We start from the raw sequence: 17,426 nt of genomic DNA on the forward strand, positions 1-17,426 counted from the left end.
GCCTTCCAATTCCTAGAGACCTGCTTTTAAACAGTTTTCTCCCAATCATTCCAGCCTAGCTTGCCGGACAGTCAACCAGCCAATCACACCAGAGTGCATTCAGGTCTCCTAGGAGACTAAGCACAGGGAGTTTTGGGCACTTCCCTCACATCCTGTCCACCCCAGAGATAAACACAAGAAGGACCTTTCCTAAAAGAAACAGCAAAAAAGATAAGCGTAGTCTTTTTTTACAGTGGGATCTTGTGTGCCATATTGAGAAAACCTGGCTGACCCGATTTTTAGCTACCGGTGTACACGGTCGGGAAAAATCACAGTAGTGTGTTCTAAAACCACTGCCACCAGCCATTTCAAGTGGAAAGGGTAACGGTTGACTGTTACATGAGTTTTTAGACACAGGGGATGGTAGGCACCCCCTCCAGCACTCTATAGGAAGATAGTGTGTGCAGGGCCTATCTATTTAAAAAGACTAGCAAAGTCAATTTAACTTTACATGCTCTGGGAGACAGTAGTCAGTCCCAGAGAAGGCATTTAAAGCTTGGGAGGTCTGAAAGACACCCCTGTGCCACTGCAATGAAGGTGCTGTGTGACACACAAGAAAAGGATGATGCCTATGGAGTTGTTTTAAAACTCCATACCCAAAGAACACAAAAGTAAAACACACATAAAAATAAACGAAAGAGTGGGGAAAAAGGCTCATACTCTTTCCAGGTAAAAATTCAAATCCTAGAAATCCAGCAAAGATGCTAGGGGTCTCAAAAAGGTGAGGGAAATTAGCACATACTTGAGAATTCTCCCTAACACTCTCCCCCCCCCCTACCCCCAGACTAAGAGACAGGAGGATTTAATCTACACCTGGATGAATATCCTTACTCCAGTCGGTCAAGCATTCTGGAGGGACCATCAGAATTTTGGTGGTGACACCCAGACCTGTGTTCAATGGTTAAATCAAACCCTTGCAGGCTGATTGACCATCTCAGTAGTTTAGGGTTTCCCCTCTTTCATTTGCATCAACAATCTAAAGGGTTGGTGGTCAGTTTGAATCACAAAAGTAGATCCATATAAGTATGGTCTAAACTTCTTCAGTGACCACACAATAGCAAAACATTATCTTTCAATGGTTGCCCACCTTGTTTCAGGTTCCTTCAGCTTCCTGCTAATGAAGCAAATGGGGTGCTCCTTACCTTTCTCATCCAGCTGATTCAGAACTGCACCTATACCTGTATTGGAAGCATCTGTTTGCACAATGAAGGTTTGGTTGTAGTCAGGAGCTCTTAAAACTGGAGCTTGACAAAGGGCTTTCTTAAGTCCTTCAAATGCTTGAGTGCACTCCTCATTCCACCTGACTTTTTTAGAAAATGTGGGTGAGGAGATCACATTCAAGGGAGAAGATATGGTCCCATAGTTATCTATAAAGTTCCTATAGTAACCAGTGAGGCCTAGGAAGGCTCTCACGTGGGTTTGAGTAATAGGGGTGGCCCAGTTATGTACAGCTTGTACCTTGCTAGGCAATGGTCTGATTTCACCTCCTCCTTACTCATATCCAAGGTAGACCACTTTACTCTGACCAATTTGAGACTTACTCGCCTTTATGGTCAGATGGGCCTTCTCAAGACCCTTCAAATTATATCCTAAGTGGTCAACATGTTCTTTTCAAGTAGGGCTGAACACTGCAATGTCATCCAAGTATGCCATGCAGAAGTCCTCCATCCCATTCAGAACTTGGTTAACGATCCTTTAGAATGTTGCAGGTGCATTCTTGTGTCCAAAAAGCATTACCTTAAACTGGTAGAGGCCTGCTGGGGTGGAGAATGCAGTTTTCTCCTTGGCATGGTCTGTCAGTGCTATTTGCCAATAGCCTGAAGTGAGATCAAATGTACTGAGGTACTTGGCTGAACCAAACGTTTGTCCATCAGTTCATCTGTCCTTGGTAAAGGATGGGCATCAGTCTTTGTGACTGCATTAATAGCTCTATAGACCACAAAGAATCTCAACTCCTTGGATCCTGCCTTTGGCACTAGTACAACTGGACTAGACCAGAGACTTGTAGGCTCTATAACCCTGAGATCAAGCATCTTGTTGACCTCCTTTATGTGGGTCCTTACATGGTCTGACATCCTGTAACCTCTGCTTTTCAGAGGTAAACAGTCACCAGTGAGAATATTATGCTGGCCCCAAGGGGCAAGCCTGGTGATAGTGAAAACAAGGAGGGAAACTGATTTAACAGAAACTTACACTCCTCCTGTTGTTCCAATGTCAGATTAGAAGAGAGATTGAATCCTATCTTCTAAAGGCTGTCCTCTCAGTAGGTCAGGTAGCTGTCCACTCTCCTCCTCCTCTTGAGCTGAAGCTAGAAGCAGAGCTCCTACTTCTGGTCTTCAGACATAAGCTTTTAGACAGTTGGTGTGAAAGACTATGAGAGCCTCCCTAGGAATGCCCAAGTCCACCAGATAGTTGACCTCTCCAAGTTTGCCCACAACCTTGAAGGGGCCTATCCATTTGTCCTGTAAGGCCCTTTGCCTTGTAGGTACCATAACTAGAACTTGCTGATCTTGAGTAAACTCAACCATGTTGGCCTTCTGGTCATGTCAAGGCTTCACCAAAGCCTGACCTGCTTTCAAGTTATCTGATGCTTCTGCCATCGTGTGTGACATTCTCCTCTGGAGATCTATCACATAGTCAGTGACTCTCACTGGCTTGGGGGAAGGAGCACTCTCCAACCCCTCCTTAATTAGGGCCAAGGGACCTCTAACTGGATGGCCATAGAGAAGCTCAAAGGGACTAAATCCAACTCCCTCTTGAGGGACTTCTCTATAAGCAAATAGAAGGCATGGCAGTAGAAGGTCCCACTTTCTTATAAGGGGTTCTTCTAAAGCACCTATCATACCTCTCTACCAGTCCATTTATCTGTGAATGGTAGGCAGTTGAGAACTTGTAAATCACTCCGCAGTTCTTCCACATGGCCTGCATGTAGTGGGACATAAAATTGGATCCCCTGTCAGAGATGACTTCCTTAGGAAAACCTACCCTGGTAAAAATAACAAGTAGGGCCTTAGCAACAGCCTGAGCTGTGACAGTCCTCATAGGTATTGCTTCAGGATACCTAGTAGCATGGTCTACTACAACCAGGATAAACCTGTTACCTGAAGAAGTGGGAGGGTCTAAGGGACCAACAATGTCGATTCCTACCCTCTCAAAAGGGACTCCCACCACTGGGAGAGGCACCGAGGGTGCCACATTCTTGGTTCTACTCTTGCCAGATTTCTGTCAAGTGTGACAACTCCTACAGAATTTATCTACATCAGACCCCAAGTTAGGCCAGTAGAAATACAGAGAAAGCCTTTTCTTAGTCTTCTTGAAACTCAAGTGTCCAGCCAAAGGAGACTTGTGGGCTAACTGTAGGAACTGTTGTCTGCTTTCCAGAGGTGCTACAAGTCTTCTGTAGTCTCCTGGAATCGACTCAGTAGGTTCACTGTAGAATAGGCCATCCTTCCAGTATAACCTATGCTTCCCTGGCTCTTGCACTTCCAGCTGGGAAGCTGCCTATTGGCGAAGACCTTCAAGAGTAGGACACTCCCTTTGACCTCTGCTGAAGTCTGCCATGTTGGGTCCACCTTCTGCCAGTAAAGACTGCAGCTCAGGATGGTCTGCAGGATCCAGATCTCCAACAGGAGCAAGGTCCTCTTCCAGCTCCGATTCCTCAGCAGCTGATTCAACCACACTAGGTTGTTCCTCACACTCAGCCTCTGCTGGTGCAGTCGTCACAGGTGTAAATTTGGACAGTCCTCTCGGGGATGTCCTTGTAGGTAGCACATGAGTGCTGGCTGGCTGGTTTCTTCCTTGAGGCTTTAGGTTTCCCCTTTTCCTCTTTTTTCTTAGAAATTACAGTCAGTGAGTCCTGTGGATTGGGGATTATAGTTTCCTCTATAAGTTCCCCTGGGGAGCCTTTTAAGGTGCTCTCTCTGGCCTTCCTTGTCTGCTCCTGTTTCCTTTTGCTGAGAGGCCTGGGGGTGCTTGATACAACTCAAAGAGTTTGTAAGTCATTCTCCAACCAGACTCTCCCAGATACATCACTCTGGACACTTACAGGTATCTTGACAGTCATGCCATTACACTGGGTGAGAGCTGGTAACTTTGGAAGCATCTGGACAGGGCCTCCAGCAAGCTTAGTGAGGTATGTGGGTACCTTAGCAACATCCTCTACCTTGAAAAAAGATTCATCCACTACATTAATGCTGGCAACCGTGTCTCTGATGGCAGGGTTCTCCTGACCATTCAGAACAACACTGTCTTTGTAATACTCTTTAGTATTGTCTGGAATGGAATTGTAGACATCTAAATTCTGTTGATCCCACAGACCCAGGGACACTAAAGAAACACTGGCTGAGACTTTCATGGGTTCCTCAGCCAGTAGGTGAAAGTTTCCACTTGCCATTTGAACTTCTTCCTCTGGGGAGAAGGCTAAGGAGACAGTGTGGATCCCTGAAGGTTTACCCTTACATCTGGGATCCCCTTTCACATAGTCAGTTACTCCACAAGCATAACATTTTCCAAATGTCTTGATGAATGGGGGTTTGGCCTGACCCACCTCTGGTTTAGCACCAGGGTTTACACAAGCCTGGTTTGGTTTCCCTTGTGGCTTACCCTTGTTATGTTTGAGGCCTTCTTTTAGATTGGAGGTATTGGAATTCTCTTTGTTATCTTTCTTATGCTGCTTTCCCTCATCCTTCTTCTGAGTCGCCCCAGAATACTTGTGAGTAGCCTTGTTGGCAACCCACAAGTCAGCAGCCCTTGCCAACTACTTTGGATCAATTTCCATAGAGTCAGCCAAATGCTGTCTCAGCTCAGGAGAGCAGGCATCATAGATAGACTCCAACATAAACAGATTGCTCATACCTTCCTAAGTGTTAACTCTGTAACCCTTAAACCAACTATCTAAGTGTTTCAAGCATTCACACACCCAGGTAGGCCAAGGGGTACCATCATGGTTTTTGAGGGTTCTAAACCTCTTAAGATACTGGGAAGGAGTTTCCCCAAACCTAGCTATCAACGCTAGTTTCACACTTTCATACTCCATTCTATCTACTTCGCCCATCACCATTACAACATCAGATGCAACTGGTGGTAGCCTAGAAAAAATCCAAGGAATCAGATGTTTCCCTGTAATGTTCTGAATCCCATGGTTATATTCAAAAGTTGCCAACCAATCCAAAATATCAAGCTTAACCACATACATACTTACTGCATCTTTGGGCATGCAAGGCCTCTTAGGACTGGAAGACCTAGAAGACTCTGGGAGAGAACCATTCTCAAGAGACAATTTCTTCTGTCTACTTCTCCCATCTCCATTACATCAGCTGCAACTGGCGGTGGCCTAGACAAAATCCAAGGAATCAGCTGATTCTGCGGCTCTCTCTCACTCACTATTCTCCTCTCTGGGCTGACTCACTCTGCAGGGCACACTCTGGATGTCTGATCTCCTCAGACCTTCCCCTCTCTCTTTCTCTCTCCACTCATCTCAACTGGAGCGAGCACTATCTCCTCACCCTCCCTAACCGTCAGGCCAAGCCACTTCCATCACTGCCACCCACCTTCTCGGTCATCTGACCCATGAAGCGGGTGTCAGCTTAGGGTTTCGCCGCCACCTTCTTACCTCCCCTCCCCCTTTGGCTGATTCTCACCCTGACACATCCCTCTCCACACTCCACTCTGCTATATGTGACACTCTTGATATCATTGCCCCTGTCATGAGAATCCGCCTGAAGCCCAAAGCCAAGTGCAACTCCTGGTATGACTCTGACCTCATCACCCTAAAACTCAAGTGTAGGGTGGCCAAAAGGAAATGGCATGCTTCATGTACATACTCTGACAAACAGGCCTGCCGCATGCTCCAAAGGCATTACCGGCTCTCTGTCCTTACCAAGAAGAGAGCTCATATTCAAGCCTGCATCTCTGCGGCATTTAACAACTCGGCTGAACTCTTTAAAATCTGCAAGGAACTGGCCAACCCTGCCGCAGTCTCTACCTCTCCTGTCCCTTCCTAGGCCCTCTGCACAGCACTGGCTTCTCACATCATCTCTAAAACTCAGGACATCCTGTTCTGACTCTCCTCCTATCCCCTCCCCCTACTCCCTGCTCTTCCTCTGACCCTTCTGCAGCCACCCCTCCTCCCTCCTTCTCTGCATTTCCCCTGTTCTTTGCTGACAAGGTTTCTAGACAAGTCTGATCTATGAAAGTCTCGTCGAAACAGCTTCACCCCTGTTCCTCCAAAACTATCAAGGACCACATTGACTCACTGGCTCCTGCCCTGACTGATTTCTGCAATCACTCCTTCGCCACTTGAGTCATCCCATCCCCCTGAAGAACTCCCTTGTGCACCCTCTTCTTAGGAAACCCTCTGCCGACCCCTCCTGCCTGGCTAACTATCGCTCAATCTCCATCACTAGCTTCCTGGGCAAGCTCCTTTAAAAACTGGAAATCTCCCAGCTTAATCTCCACACTGAATCTGTTGGTTGTCTTCATGACCATCAGTCTGGCTTCAGAGCTGCCAGAAGCATGGAAACTGCTCTCCTAAACATCCGTGAAGATCTGCTCCCCAACCTTGACTCTAACACCCCTTGCGTCATCATCCTGCTTGATCTCTCTTCTGCCTTTGACACTGCCAACCAGGCCATCCTGCTCAACCGTCTCTGTGATAACCTTGGTATCACTGGTCAGGCCCTGGCATGGCTGACTTCCTTCCTCTCCGACAGATCCTCCCAGGTCCAACTTGGGTCCTTCCTCTCCGCTATCTTTTTCTCTAACTGTGGTGTCCCCTAGGGGTCTAACCTCTCTCCCTGGCTGTTCAACCAATACCTAGCACTCCTTGCCCACCCCATCGCCGCTCTCTGTCCCAGATTTCAGTGCTATGCGGATGACACTCAGCTCATTTTCAGGTTACCTTCGGCCTCCTCCTCTCCTTCCCTCATCTCTGACTGTCTGTCTGCTATCCAGGAGTGGTGTGCCGCCAATGACCTCTGCCTTAATGCCAATAACACTGAGATTCTCCTCATCGGCACACCCACTCCCTCCTTCCTTGTAGCTCTCTGGCCGGCCTCCCTTCACCCTCTTCCCGCTCCCACCTGCAAGGCAAAAAACCTTGGGGTCATCTTCGACTCCACATTCTCCTTCTTTCGTCACATCTCGGACGTCTGTAAGAAGTCACACTACCAGCTGCACCTCCTCAGAGGTATTCTTCCTTTCCTCACCTTCCCCCAGAAGCTCACTGACTCCAGAGCTCTTGTCCTCTCTAGGCTGGACTATTGTAACAGCCTCTTTCTAAATCTGCCTGCTTCTACTCTCCACCCTCAAACTTATCCAGACAATGACTGCGAGACTTGTCCTTGGCCTCAAGCCCAGGGAGCGTATCTCTCCAGGACTGAAATCTCTGCACTGGCTCCCAGTGACTGCGAGGATTAAGTTCAAAACCCTCTGTATCGTTCACAAGGCATTCTGGGGTCTGGGGCCTCAATAACTTCAAATGTCTATTCCTAAATATATTCCTTCTCGAGCTCTTCGCTTATCCGCCTCCAACTCCCTCAGGGTCAGTCGTTTCTCCAAGCAGCGAGTTGGTGGTAGATCTCTTTCTTCGATGGGTGCCTCCCTCTGGAACAGCCTCCCTGCCTCCCTCAAACTTGAGGAGAACCATCTCCGGTTCCGGATGTACCTAAAAACCTTTCTCTTTGCTTCTGCTTTTTCTCCTCCTCTCCTCTGCTGACATCCTGGCTGTAACCTGAACTGCACTGGCTACCTGGACACCCTCTGATCTCGGGACCAAGTCCTTCCCCCGCCAGCATCACAAACCTATACTGCCCACCTGGCAACCCCTGCACTTGGGGACTGTTTCTGTATCCCTACAGTCCCCCTACCAGCCCTTGACACCTGATGCCCGCACTTACCCATGCACTTGCCACATGCTGGCCGTTTACTTACTTACCTTTATCATCTTCCCATGTACAGCACTGTCCCTTCCCCCTTCCCGTGCACTTGCGCGATCTGAATGACACCTGGCCTATTAGGATCGCTGTCCGTCCTCCCCTTGTGCCCCTCCATTGCCTCGTCGCGCCTCGTTGTGTATAGGCACGTTATAAATGCCATACCATGCTTGTTAGTGAGAATTCTCAAGAATGTGCTAATTTCCCTTACCTTTTTGAGACCCCCAGCAACTTTGCTGGATTTCTAGGATTTTAATGTTTACCTGGAAAGAGTGAGAGCCTTTTTTCCCACTCTCTCATGACAATTGGACATTTGTATGGCACCTATACAGTAGAAAGTGTTTCCAGGCGCCACAAGACAAAGGGGGAAGGGGAGCAGTGAAGGATAAACAAGAATCGGTCCTGCTAGGAATTGTGACATTAGGATCATGCAAATGCAGGGGGGGGCAGGGCTGAGGCAGGGTAAGTGCGAAGGGAGACAGGGGTATGGGTAAGTGCAAGGAGCAGGGGTGGACCAGTCACAGTAGGCTAGTCTGGGGGAGGTGCCCATAGGCAAGTACTGGTAGGGGGAGGGCCTGGCCCCTATAGTACTCAAAAGAGACCAGGCAACCAGTCGTACCAGCAGGGGGGAGTTAGCAGGGGAGAGGGAAAGGGAAGGAGGAGGAGAAGAGGAAAGTCATGAGGCATTTCCAGAACTTAAGGAGATCCAGCTCAAGTCTGTATATATAATATCAAAAAACGACTTCACGTTCTCATGCCACCTTTATATCGGGCAGAGACATCCCAAGCCCACTCAATATACAGATCCTCCACCCTTATTTATCTTTTCCTCTTAATAATACAGCGCTGCCTTCTTCGCTCGATTGGGAAGGATCTTGTTACTCCGTTATCCTCTTTACTCCAAATAATAACAAAAATAGATCATAAAACAAATTGCCACATGGTCTTTCTACACAAAACCCCCACTTGTCAGTCACTGTGTCACCACTCGCCTCCACATTCATCAACAGTCACGATCATCCCCTCCGCACCAACGTTGTTTTCTCCTGCAAAGGGTGCACTTAAATCAATGTGATCTCCCGAATGCCTCCATCACAGGGTCCCATCAGTGGCCTGCACAATCCAGGAGCGGAACCCCGCTCCAAAGAACAGACAGGAATTCTGGTAACATGGCTCCTGTAAACCTCTCCAGGTTGTGCACAAGGAGACTGGCTGCTGCAGGTGAGCACAGCCCCTCGGCTTGTGCAGCCATGAATTCTGCATCACTGTGGAGGGTCTGGGATCACGTTGGGGTCACTAATTTGAATGGAAAGACCTCCAAACAACCAGAAAGTAATAACAACCCTCTAGGGAAAAAAGCTTGGTGTACCCTTTTGCGTGGAAACAAGGTTTATTTTGTATACAAAAAGGAAGATGACAGGGGTACCTCTCATGGGTCTGTCCTTCTGACCGAGCACAGCCCTGCCCACTCTCAGTCCTTCACATTCCATTCAGATTTTGCAGACCATTAACGCGATACAAGTGCATGTTATCTATGCGGCCTGAAGGTCTCTGTGTCTGGGGCCACTACCTCCCTTCTCGGGACAGGGAGTGGGGAAAGGAATCTGCTTCCTGGATATAAGCATATGCATTTCTCTGGCTCAGAGTGAAATGGGCCTAGTTTACAAGATGGCGGGACTTTAGTGCTGTTTGCGGTACAGGATGAGTGCAAGGTTGCAAGGTTTTAATCATTATTCATTGTATTTCCATCTCTTTAGTTCTATATTGCACATGCCCTATATTGGGCCTACTTGTGTTTTCATATTTATAACAGTAAGCCCTATTTACTTGATGTACTCTGTGTGCCTCAGCCCTTTTGAACGTGTGTGGTCATTCTCGCGTCTACTAATATACCTTTCTTAATCGTTTTAACGGGACGGTGAGCTGGACATGCATTGCAACATACTGCATCCCCTACCACGGTTCCAAATTGTTAAAACCTCTGTGGCTCATTCTGACGTATGTGGGACAGGCGTGTAAGAAGTACAGCATCCCCTGGTACAGATTTATGTGGTTAAAACCACTGCAGATCTCTTTTGACATACATGGGACAAGTGGTGTATGAAGTACCGCACTCCCTACCACGGTTCCAAATGGTTGAAACCTCTGCAGATCTCTTTTGTCACATGCGGGCCAGGTGGTGTATGAAGTACCGCACTCCCTACCACGGTTCCAAATGGTTGAAACCTCTGTGGATCTCTTTTGTCATGTGCGGGCCAGATGGTGTATGAAGTACCACACTCCCTACCACGGTTCCAAATGGTTGAAACCTCTGTGGATCTCTTTTGTCATGTGCGGGCCAGATGGTGTATGAAGTACCACACTCCCTACCACGGTTCCAAATGGTTGAAACCTCTGTGGATCTCTTTTGTCATGTGCGGGCCAGATGGTGTATGAAGTACCACACTCCCTACCACGGTTCAAAATGGTTGAAACCTCTGTGGATCTCTTTTGTCATATGCGGGCCAGGTGGTGTATGAAGTACTGCACTCCCTACCACGGTTCCAAATGGTTGAAACCTCTGCGGATCTCTTTTGTCATATGCGGGCCAGGTGGTGTATGAAGTACCGCACTCCCTACCACGGTTCAAAATGGTTGAAACCTCCCTGGATCTCTTTTGTCATGTGCAGGCCAGGTGGTGTATGGAGTACCACACTCCCTACCACGGTTCCAAATGGTTGAAACCTCTGTGGATCTCTTTTGTCATATGCGGGCCAGGTGGTGTATGAAGTACTGCACTCCCTACCACGGTTCCAAATGGTTGAAACCTCTGTGGATCTCTTTTGTCATATGTGGGCCAGGTGGAACCACAAACAGGGCTCTGGCCCACTTGTCCCAACCACAGCCAGCCAGCCCCCTTTGAATTGAACCCTCATCAACGCATGATCACTGCCTGCACATGCTTTAGACAATAACAACCTTATCTCCAAACAGAACCTTGACACCTTAGCCATATCTGAGACCTGCCTTCACAAAGCCTGTGGCCTTGCCCTCTCACTAGAAATACCTCTGGGATACACCGTCTTCCGAAATGACAGATCCTCCGCTAAAGGAGGAGGCGGAGCCCTTATAGCCAGAGAATCTCTTCCCATCAGAAGATGCAAGTCCTCCATCGAGGGTTCTTCTTACCTCCTTTCACTCAAATCCTCACCCTCACCGACATGGACCATCACCATCCAAATCCTCTACTGCTCACCGTGCCCCCCACAAAACTTCGAGCAAAACCTACTTCATATTCTTCAGGACAACCTTAAAGCCTCCTCTAAAATGATCCTGCCTGGAGACCTTAACCTTGGGCTCCATGACCCTAACAACCCACAGGCATCGTCCCTATCTGAAACCCTTAACACCCTAGGATTCTGTCAACGCATTACCTTTCCCACACATTCGAAAGGACGCACTCTAGACTGGATCGATGACCACAATTGTAAGATCACCACCAGCACCATTACTCCCTGTCCTTGGTCTGATCATCACATCATCTTCTTTATCCCTCAGCCCTCCAAAGTCAAAACTACATCCAACCCACTGCCTCCTGCGGTAACACAAAGCTCTCGCAAGCTCAATAGAGACAAGACCTTTCCCCCTCCAGCAAACAAAATAACACCTTGAGAGCTTTCCTTGATATCTCGAAACGAGAACACATCTCCAAAGCCAGAAGAGAAGCTCACTTGCTGCCCATCCAGGAGCAGATCACTTTTAAAACACTCTTCATTGCCCACAAGTAGCTCTCCAATTCAGCGCCCCCTTACTTCGCGCAAAGAATCACCAATTTCTTTTTGTGCCCAAATTGAGGAGATGTAAAGCTGAGGCTCCAGCTTCCCCAACTGCGCAGCCAAACTCTGGAATGAACCCCCCCCCCCCTCCATGATAATTGAGAAATCCTACTGGATCATTCACAAAGCCCTCTAAACTCATCTCTTCTCCTACCCAGTGGTCGAAGTAAGCGGGAGTGGTCGGGAGCGGTGCTCCTCTACTTTTTTAAATCAAGTTTTACAGCTCCTATACTTTTATCTTAAAAAGAAACCGTTCCGGAACGGTTTTGTTTTAAAATAACAGTGTAGGAAGAAGTTGAAACTTGCATTTTCACTGCACTGAACATTCCCTTAAACAGCAGGCAAATGTGTTTGTGGGCTTAATTTGTGTGTAGGAGGGAGCAGGACAATGGGGTTTGTGAGGAGCGGGACAGGCTAGCAGGGAACATAGTTCCACTACTTATTTTCTTACACTTCGACCACTGCTCCTACCTCGCCCACCCTTCCCATCACGTCAGCAAGTTACCCACACCATACCTCCTTACAGCATGCACAGTATGACTAATATGTACGAGAATGCTATGTCTCAATGTAACTGTACTATTACCTTTGCTCATTCTTGTCTATGCTACAATTACCTGACTGTAGGACTTAGTTTGCCTCCTTGACCTGCAACAGCGCCTCATTGCCAATGAAAAAAATAAATAAATATGTGGCGAGTTTGAAACTCAGGAGAAGGGATTCCGGTGTTTATGATAATAGCAATGTTGTGGGTGCTGGGATCTGCAAAGAGACTACAGGTTTGTTTTGACTCTTCCCCAGGAGAGGCCTGTGCAGCCCACAGTTGGGTTTAACATGGGATACTAATAGAGAAATAGTGGGTTTTGCTATTGCTTTTATTTCAGTTTCAGCATTTTTCTGTACCTTCTTATGATGTCGTGTATTATGCATAGTTATATTTTGAATTTTTAAGTGTGTTGTATTGTAATGTTGCATTTATAATTGCTCTACATCTACAAGAAATGTCACTGACTAAAATGCAGGCATGTTACTTGCACATCTGATGGGACCAGGTAATTGTACACATTTAATAATGCCAGGTCTCCAAGAGTAGTGCTCTTAAATTAGGCATGCTAGAACTATCATGAGGAAACTCGCCCTTTTTAGGTTTATAGCAGCATTCTTTGTGGCAAACAGTTGTATGACTTTGACTGTCTTTATGTGGCAAAGATTTGTATACATGAGATAATATTTTCCCCATTTAATGCTTGGGGTGATTCCAAGGAGTTGACGTTCCACGCTTCATCCTGTATGTTGTCAGCAACTAAAGTGTCTTCCTGTGTACTTACCTCTAGGCTGCTTGGATGTTCCTTAATATGCACCCCAAATCAATATGATGTCATCTTGATGTCTTAAACTAAAATAACTATTGAAACACAAACAAGCATAGATTTCTGTAGAACAGGTTCAGTGGTGTGTGGTGAGGCTGCAGTAATGATCCCGTGTGACCCTCCTTGTAAATATCACCTGATCAGCACCACCTATGACCCCTGATACAGAGTAATACCCAAGACCTGCCGCAGGCATTGCATTATTTCATTCCCATTGCTCACTCTTACAGGCAGATCACAGCAGAAAGTAGGACCTGATCAGCACCACCTATGCAGTAAAACCATGTAGGAAATATTACACAAGTTTCCGCAGAACCCACAAACAGAAGCCTTAAAGTGAATAATGGAGCCCAGAATACAAAATGCTAAAATATGATGGATTACTGTAGTAGGTCATAACATGTTTATTTTGTCAGTTGACTGTTGCTTTCATATGTATTGATTTACTTAAAATATTTTTCAGCTTTCAAAAGAGATGGCGCCCACTAATGACAACCAATTGAAACTCCACGTTGTGACACATATTCCTTGGTGTTCATGTCTGGCCTGAGAAGAATCACATAGCACTTGGGTAGAAATATACAGCCCAGGAGCCCCGCGCCAGAGGCCAGGATGGCAAAGACCTCCACGGCCACCATGTACTTTCCCTTGGAGCTCAGGTAGGTTGGGATGAAGGAGACCCAGACGCTGCAGAACACCAGCATGCTGAAGGTGATGAACTTGGCCTCGTTGAAACTGTCCGGTAAGTTCCTTGCTAGGAAGGCAATGATGAAGCAGAAGCAGGTCAGGAATGCCAGGTACCCCAGAACACAGTAGAATGCAATGTTTGACCCCTCGTTACATTCCAGTATTATCTGACCAATCACAGACTGTGTGTCATAGGACGGGAAAGGGGGAGCTAGCCCCAGCCAGACGATACAGATAACGACTTGGATACCGGAACACAAAGTGACTAGATAGTTGGAGAACCCGAATCTCATCCAGCGTCTCATCCCACTTCCTGGTTTGGTGGCTTGGAATGCCATAACTACAGTCAGGGTTTTACCTAATATCGAAGACACAGAAAGAGTAAAAGTGACACCAAACACAGCCTGTCGGAGAAGACAGGTGATCATCTGAGGTTGACCAATGAAAATCAAGGAACAGAGGAAGCAGAGCATCAGTGAGAGCAGGAGGACATAGCTGAGGTTACGGTTATTGGCCTTCACTATCGGAGTGTCTCTGAAATGTAAAAAGATGCCCAGAACTAGAGCTGTGATTAAAGAGAAGGCCACAGCAATGGCAGCCAACAAGGCACCCAACGGCTCCTTGTAGGACAGAAATACAACCTCCTTTGGGATGCATCCATCTCGTCGTGTATTTGACCACATCTTTTCCGGGCACGTAACACAATGATCAGCATCTGAGAGAGAGAGAGAGAGAGAGAGAGAGAGAGAGAGAGAGCGAGAGAGAGAGAGGGAGAGAGAGAGAGAGAGAGCACAGTTTCATTAGCTCAGAAGGTCAATGAGTTGAAGAGAAAACATTGTATTGGAGAGATTCAACCTAGTGCCTAATATGCAAGGTGTGGAAGGTGAAGACTGTATTCAGTCTTTTTATTTGAAACTATGATTCTGAAAAAACACTGTCACAGCTGCTTATCGTCAAATCATGGGAGTGCTAAGAATCAGGATCCACCCTCATCCACTAGTAATCCATTCTATGTTAAAAGCAAGACATTTATATTTGAGAATTAATATGTTATACGAAAGAGTGGTACTTATGCACAAAGATTTTATTTATCAACCAGCTCAATCATTGAGGTCATCAAACTCCCACTCCTTTACTACTAATCTTTTTCTGCTAAAATCATCCCGAGGGTAAGGGCAGTGTCTCTTGTAAAACCAATGACATTTGGTTCAAATATGTCTTTGGATTGTGAGCAGTCTCTAGAGGCAGCTGCTGAGAAAATAAGATACCAAAGAGATTGTATTACCCTTACTGCATGAGCTATCGGAGACCAGGTCCAGTCGGCGTAACACAAGGAATATTACTTTATGCAGGCCAAACCATATGGCTTACTAAGCTCTCTCTAGAGGAGGCTGCTAAGGTAGTAAGCTCACCAAAGGCATTATATTGCCCTCCATACAGTAGCCATTGTTGGCCAGGTCAAGGCGGCCCAATACAAGGAATATTACTTGATACAGGCACCCAAACCATATGGATAACTTAGCTGTCTCTAGAGGTGGGTGCCAAGATAGTAATCTTCCCAAAGACATGATATTGCCCTGCATACACTAGCCATGGGAGGCCACGTTAAGGTGACCCAACACAAGTTATATTACTTCATGCAGGCACCTGAACTATATGGCTTACTAAGCTCTCTCTAGAGGCATGTGCTAAGATAGTAAGCCCCCCCAAAGACATGATAGTGCGCCCCATTGTCGTTCTAGCACTATGGGTAATATTTTATTGACTGACTATGCACCGGTAACTATGCATTTGGAACTAGATTTTGAGTTGCATAGGACGTTTACTTGGCAAATTAATTCCTCTATTGTACATTATGGAAAGATTCTTGAAAACATTTCTTCGGAGGTTGACTATTTTGTAGAAGATAATCACTCCGGGGAGCTAAATGCTAAAATAGTATGGGAAGCCTTTAAGTGCACCATGTAAGGCTTGCTACTTGGTCTTTCCTGCAGTAAGAAAAAAGCCTTGAGGGAGCTAAAGAAGACTTAGATTTGAAAATTCAGGATTTATCAAGAGAATTGATGATAGATCAATCTCAGCCGGATAAAGTGAAGGAACTGAGGAAATTGAAAAACAAGATGAACTCTATTCTAACGGAAAGGGCAGAGAGGAATCTATACTATTTGAGGTGTTTATATTTTGAAAATGGGGAGAAGTGTGATCGTTGGTTAGTGCACATGCTCAGGAAAATGACTTCTGATAGAGCCATAACGTCGTCTCAGGTCCTAAAGGTTTGATCACATATGATCCCAAAGAGATTAATGAGATCTTTAGAATTTATTACATAAACCTTTATCGCAATGAGACTGGCATTTCTGGTGTGGGAGAGCGTTTTTTGAGAATCTTGATATTCCTAAAATCTCAAGCAAAGGTCGTATTTGTCTCTCGAATCAGAAATGATGGTAGATGACATACGGAAAGCGATAAGTAGATTGAATATTGGGAAAACACTGGAACCGGATGGGCTCTGAGTCGAGTTTTATAAGATCCTCGCATGGTCCGCCCTCATTCTAGTGAAAGATATGTTTGAGTCTTCGCTGAAGGACAGCATGTTGCCTCCCACTAAAAATCATGCCATGATTTCAGTATTTCTAAAGAAAGGAAAAGATGGAATTTGCCTTTTAGCTATAGCCCCATTAGTTTAATTAATATTGGCAACAAGATCTTGGCAAAAATCCTTGCTATGAAGCTTGAAAAACTTATTCCAAAAATAATCCATTAAAATCAGTTCAGTTTCTCTTCCAAAAATAATCCATGAAAATCAGTCCGGTTTCATTCGAAATCGGCTGACTTCAAGTAATATTCGTAAACAGATCCAGACTATGTCTCAGGCCATTGATTCAAGGGTTGATGCAGCTGTGTTTTCCCTAGAAGCCGAAAAGGCTTTTGACCGTGTCAACTGGAATTATTTGTACTACTGTTCTACGTAAATGAATATGTGTGAGAGGTTCATATCTTGGGTTACTTTGCTATATGCAAACCCCACGGCGGATGTTAAAACCAATGGGCTAAGGTCAGAGCCTTTCATCTTAGAGGGAGGCACGAGGTAGGGCTGTCCTCTTTCACTGCTCTTGTTCATTATGGCGATTGAACCCTTAGCAATTGCTCTTAGGTTTGAGAGTGGGTTGGGTGGTATTAAGTGCTGGGGAGTTGGACATAAGATCTGGTTTTAAACAGACGATGTATCGCTAAATTTGCAAGGTCTGGGGAATTCTTTACCCATTCTGATGGAAACATTTTCCAAATTTAATGAAGCATCTGGATATAAAATCAACTGGACAAAGTCCGAGGCAATGTCTTTACATTTTTTATGTTGTAAGTCTTCAATAACGGCTCTAGGTTTCAAGTGGTGCGAGAAGAGATTAAACTATCTAGGAATCTGGTTGACACCATTGGTTGAGGACATGGTTGATGAAAACTTAAAAAAATCTTTGCAAGGATTTCAAGATGAATTTACAGAGATGGGCAATACTAAATCTGTCGCTTTGGGGTAAGGTAAACGCTCTTAAAATGACATCTACTCCGAGAATCAATTACGTACT

General features: G+C 46.0%; 1 protein-coding gene across 1 annotated transcript in view; it reads right to left on the reverse strand.

The window, feature by feature from the left end:
• Positions 1 to 13,535: 13,535 nt before the first annotated feature.
• LOC138453015 (vomeronasal type-2 receptor 26-like) overlaps positions 13,536 to 17,426 on the reverse strand; it is a 589,731-nt gene continuing 585,840 nt past the window's right edge. Inside the window, exon 7 of the mRNA XM_069605426.1 lies at positions 13,536 to 14,557. Coding sequence (XP_069461527.1) covers positions 13,641 to 14,557 — 917 coding nt within the window. The 3' untranslated portion in view covers positions 13,536 to 13,640. The remainder of the gene's footprint in view (positions 14,558 to 17,426) is intronic.

The sequence above is a fragment of the Ambystoma mexicanum genome, chromosome 4p (genome assembly GCF_040938575.1).
Source record: "Ambystoma mexicanum isolate Mex_15411 chromosome 4p, UKY_AmexF1_1, whole genome shotgun sequence".
Taxonomy (NCBI): Eukaryota; Metazoa; Chordata; class Amphibia; order Caudata; family Ambystomatidae; genus Ambystoma; species Ambystoma mexicanum.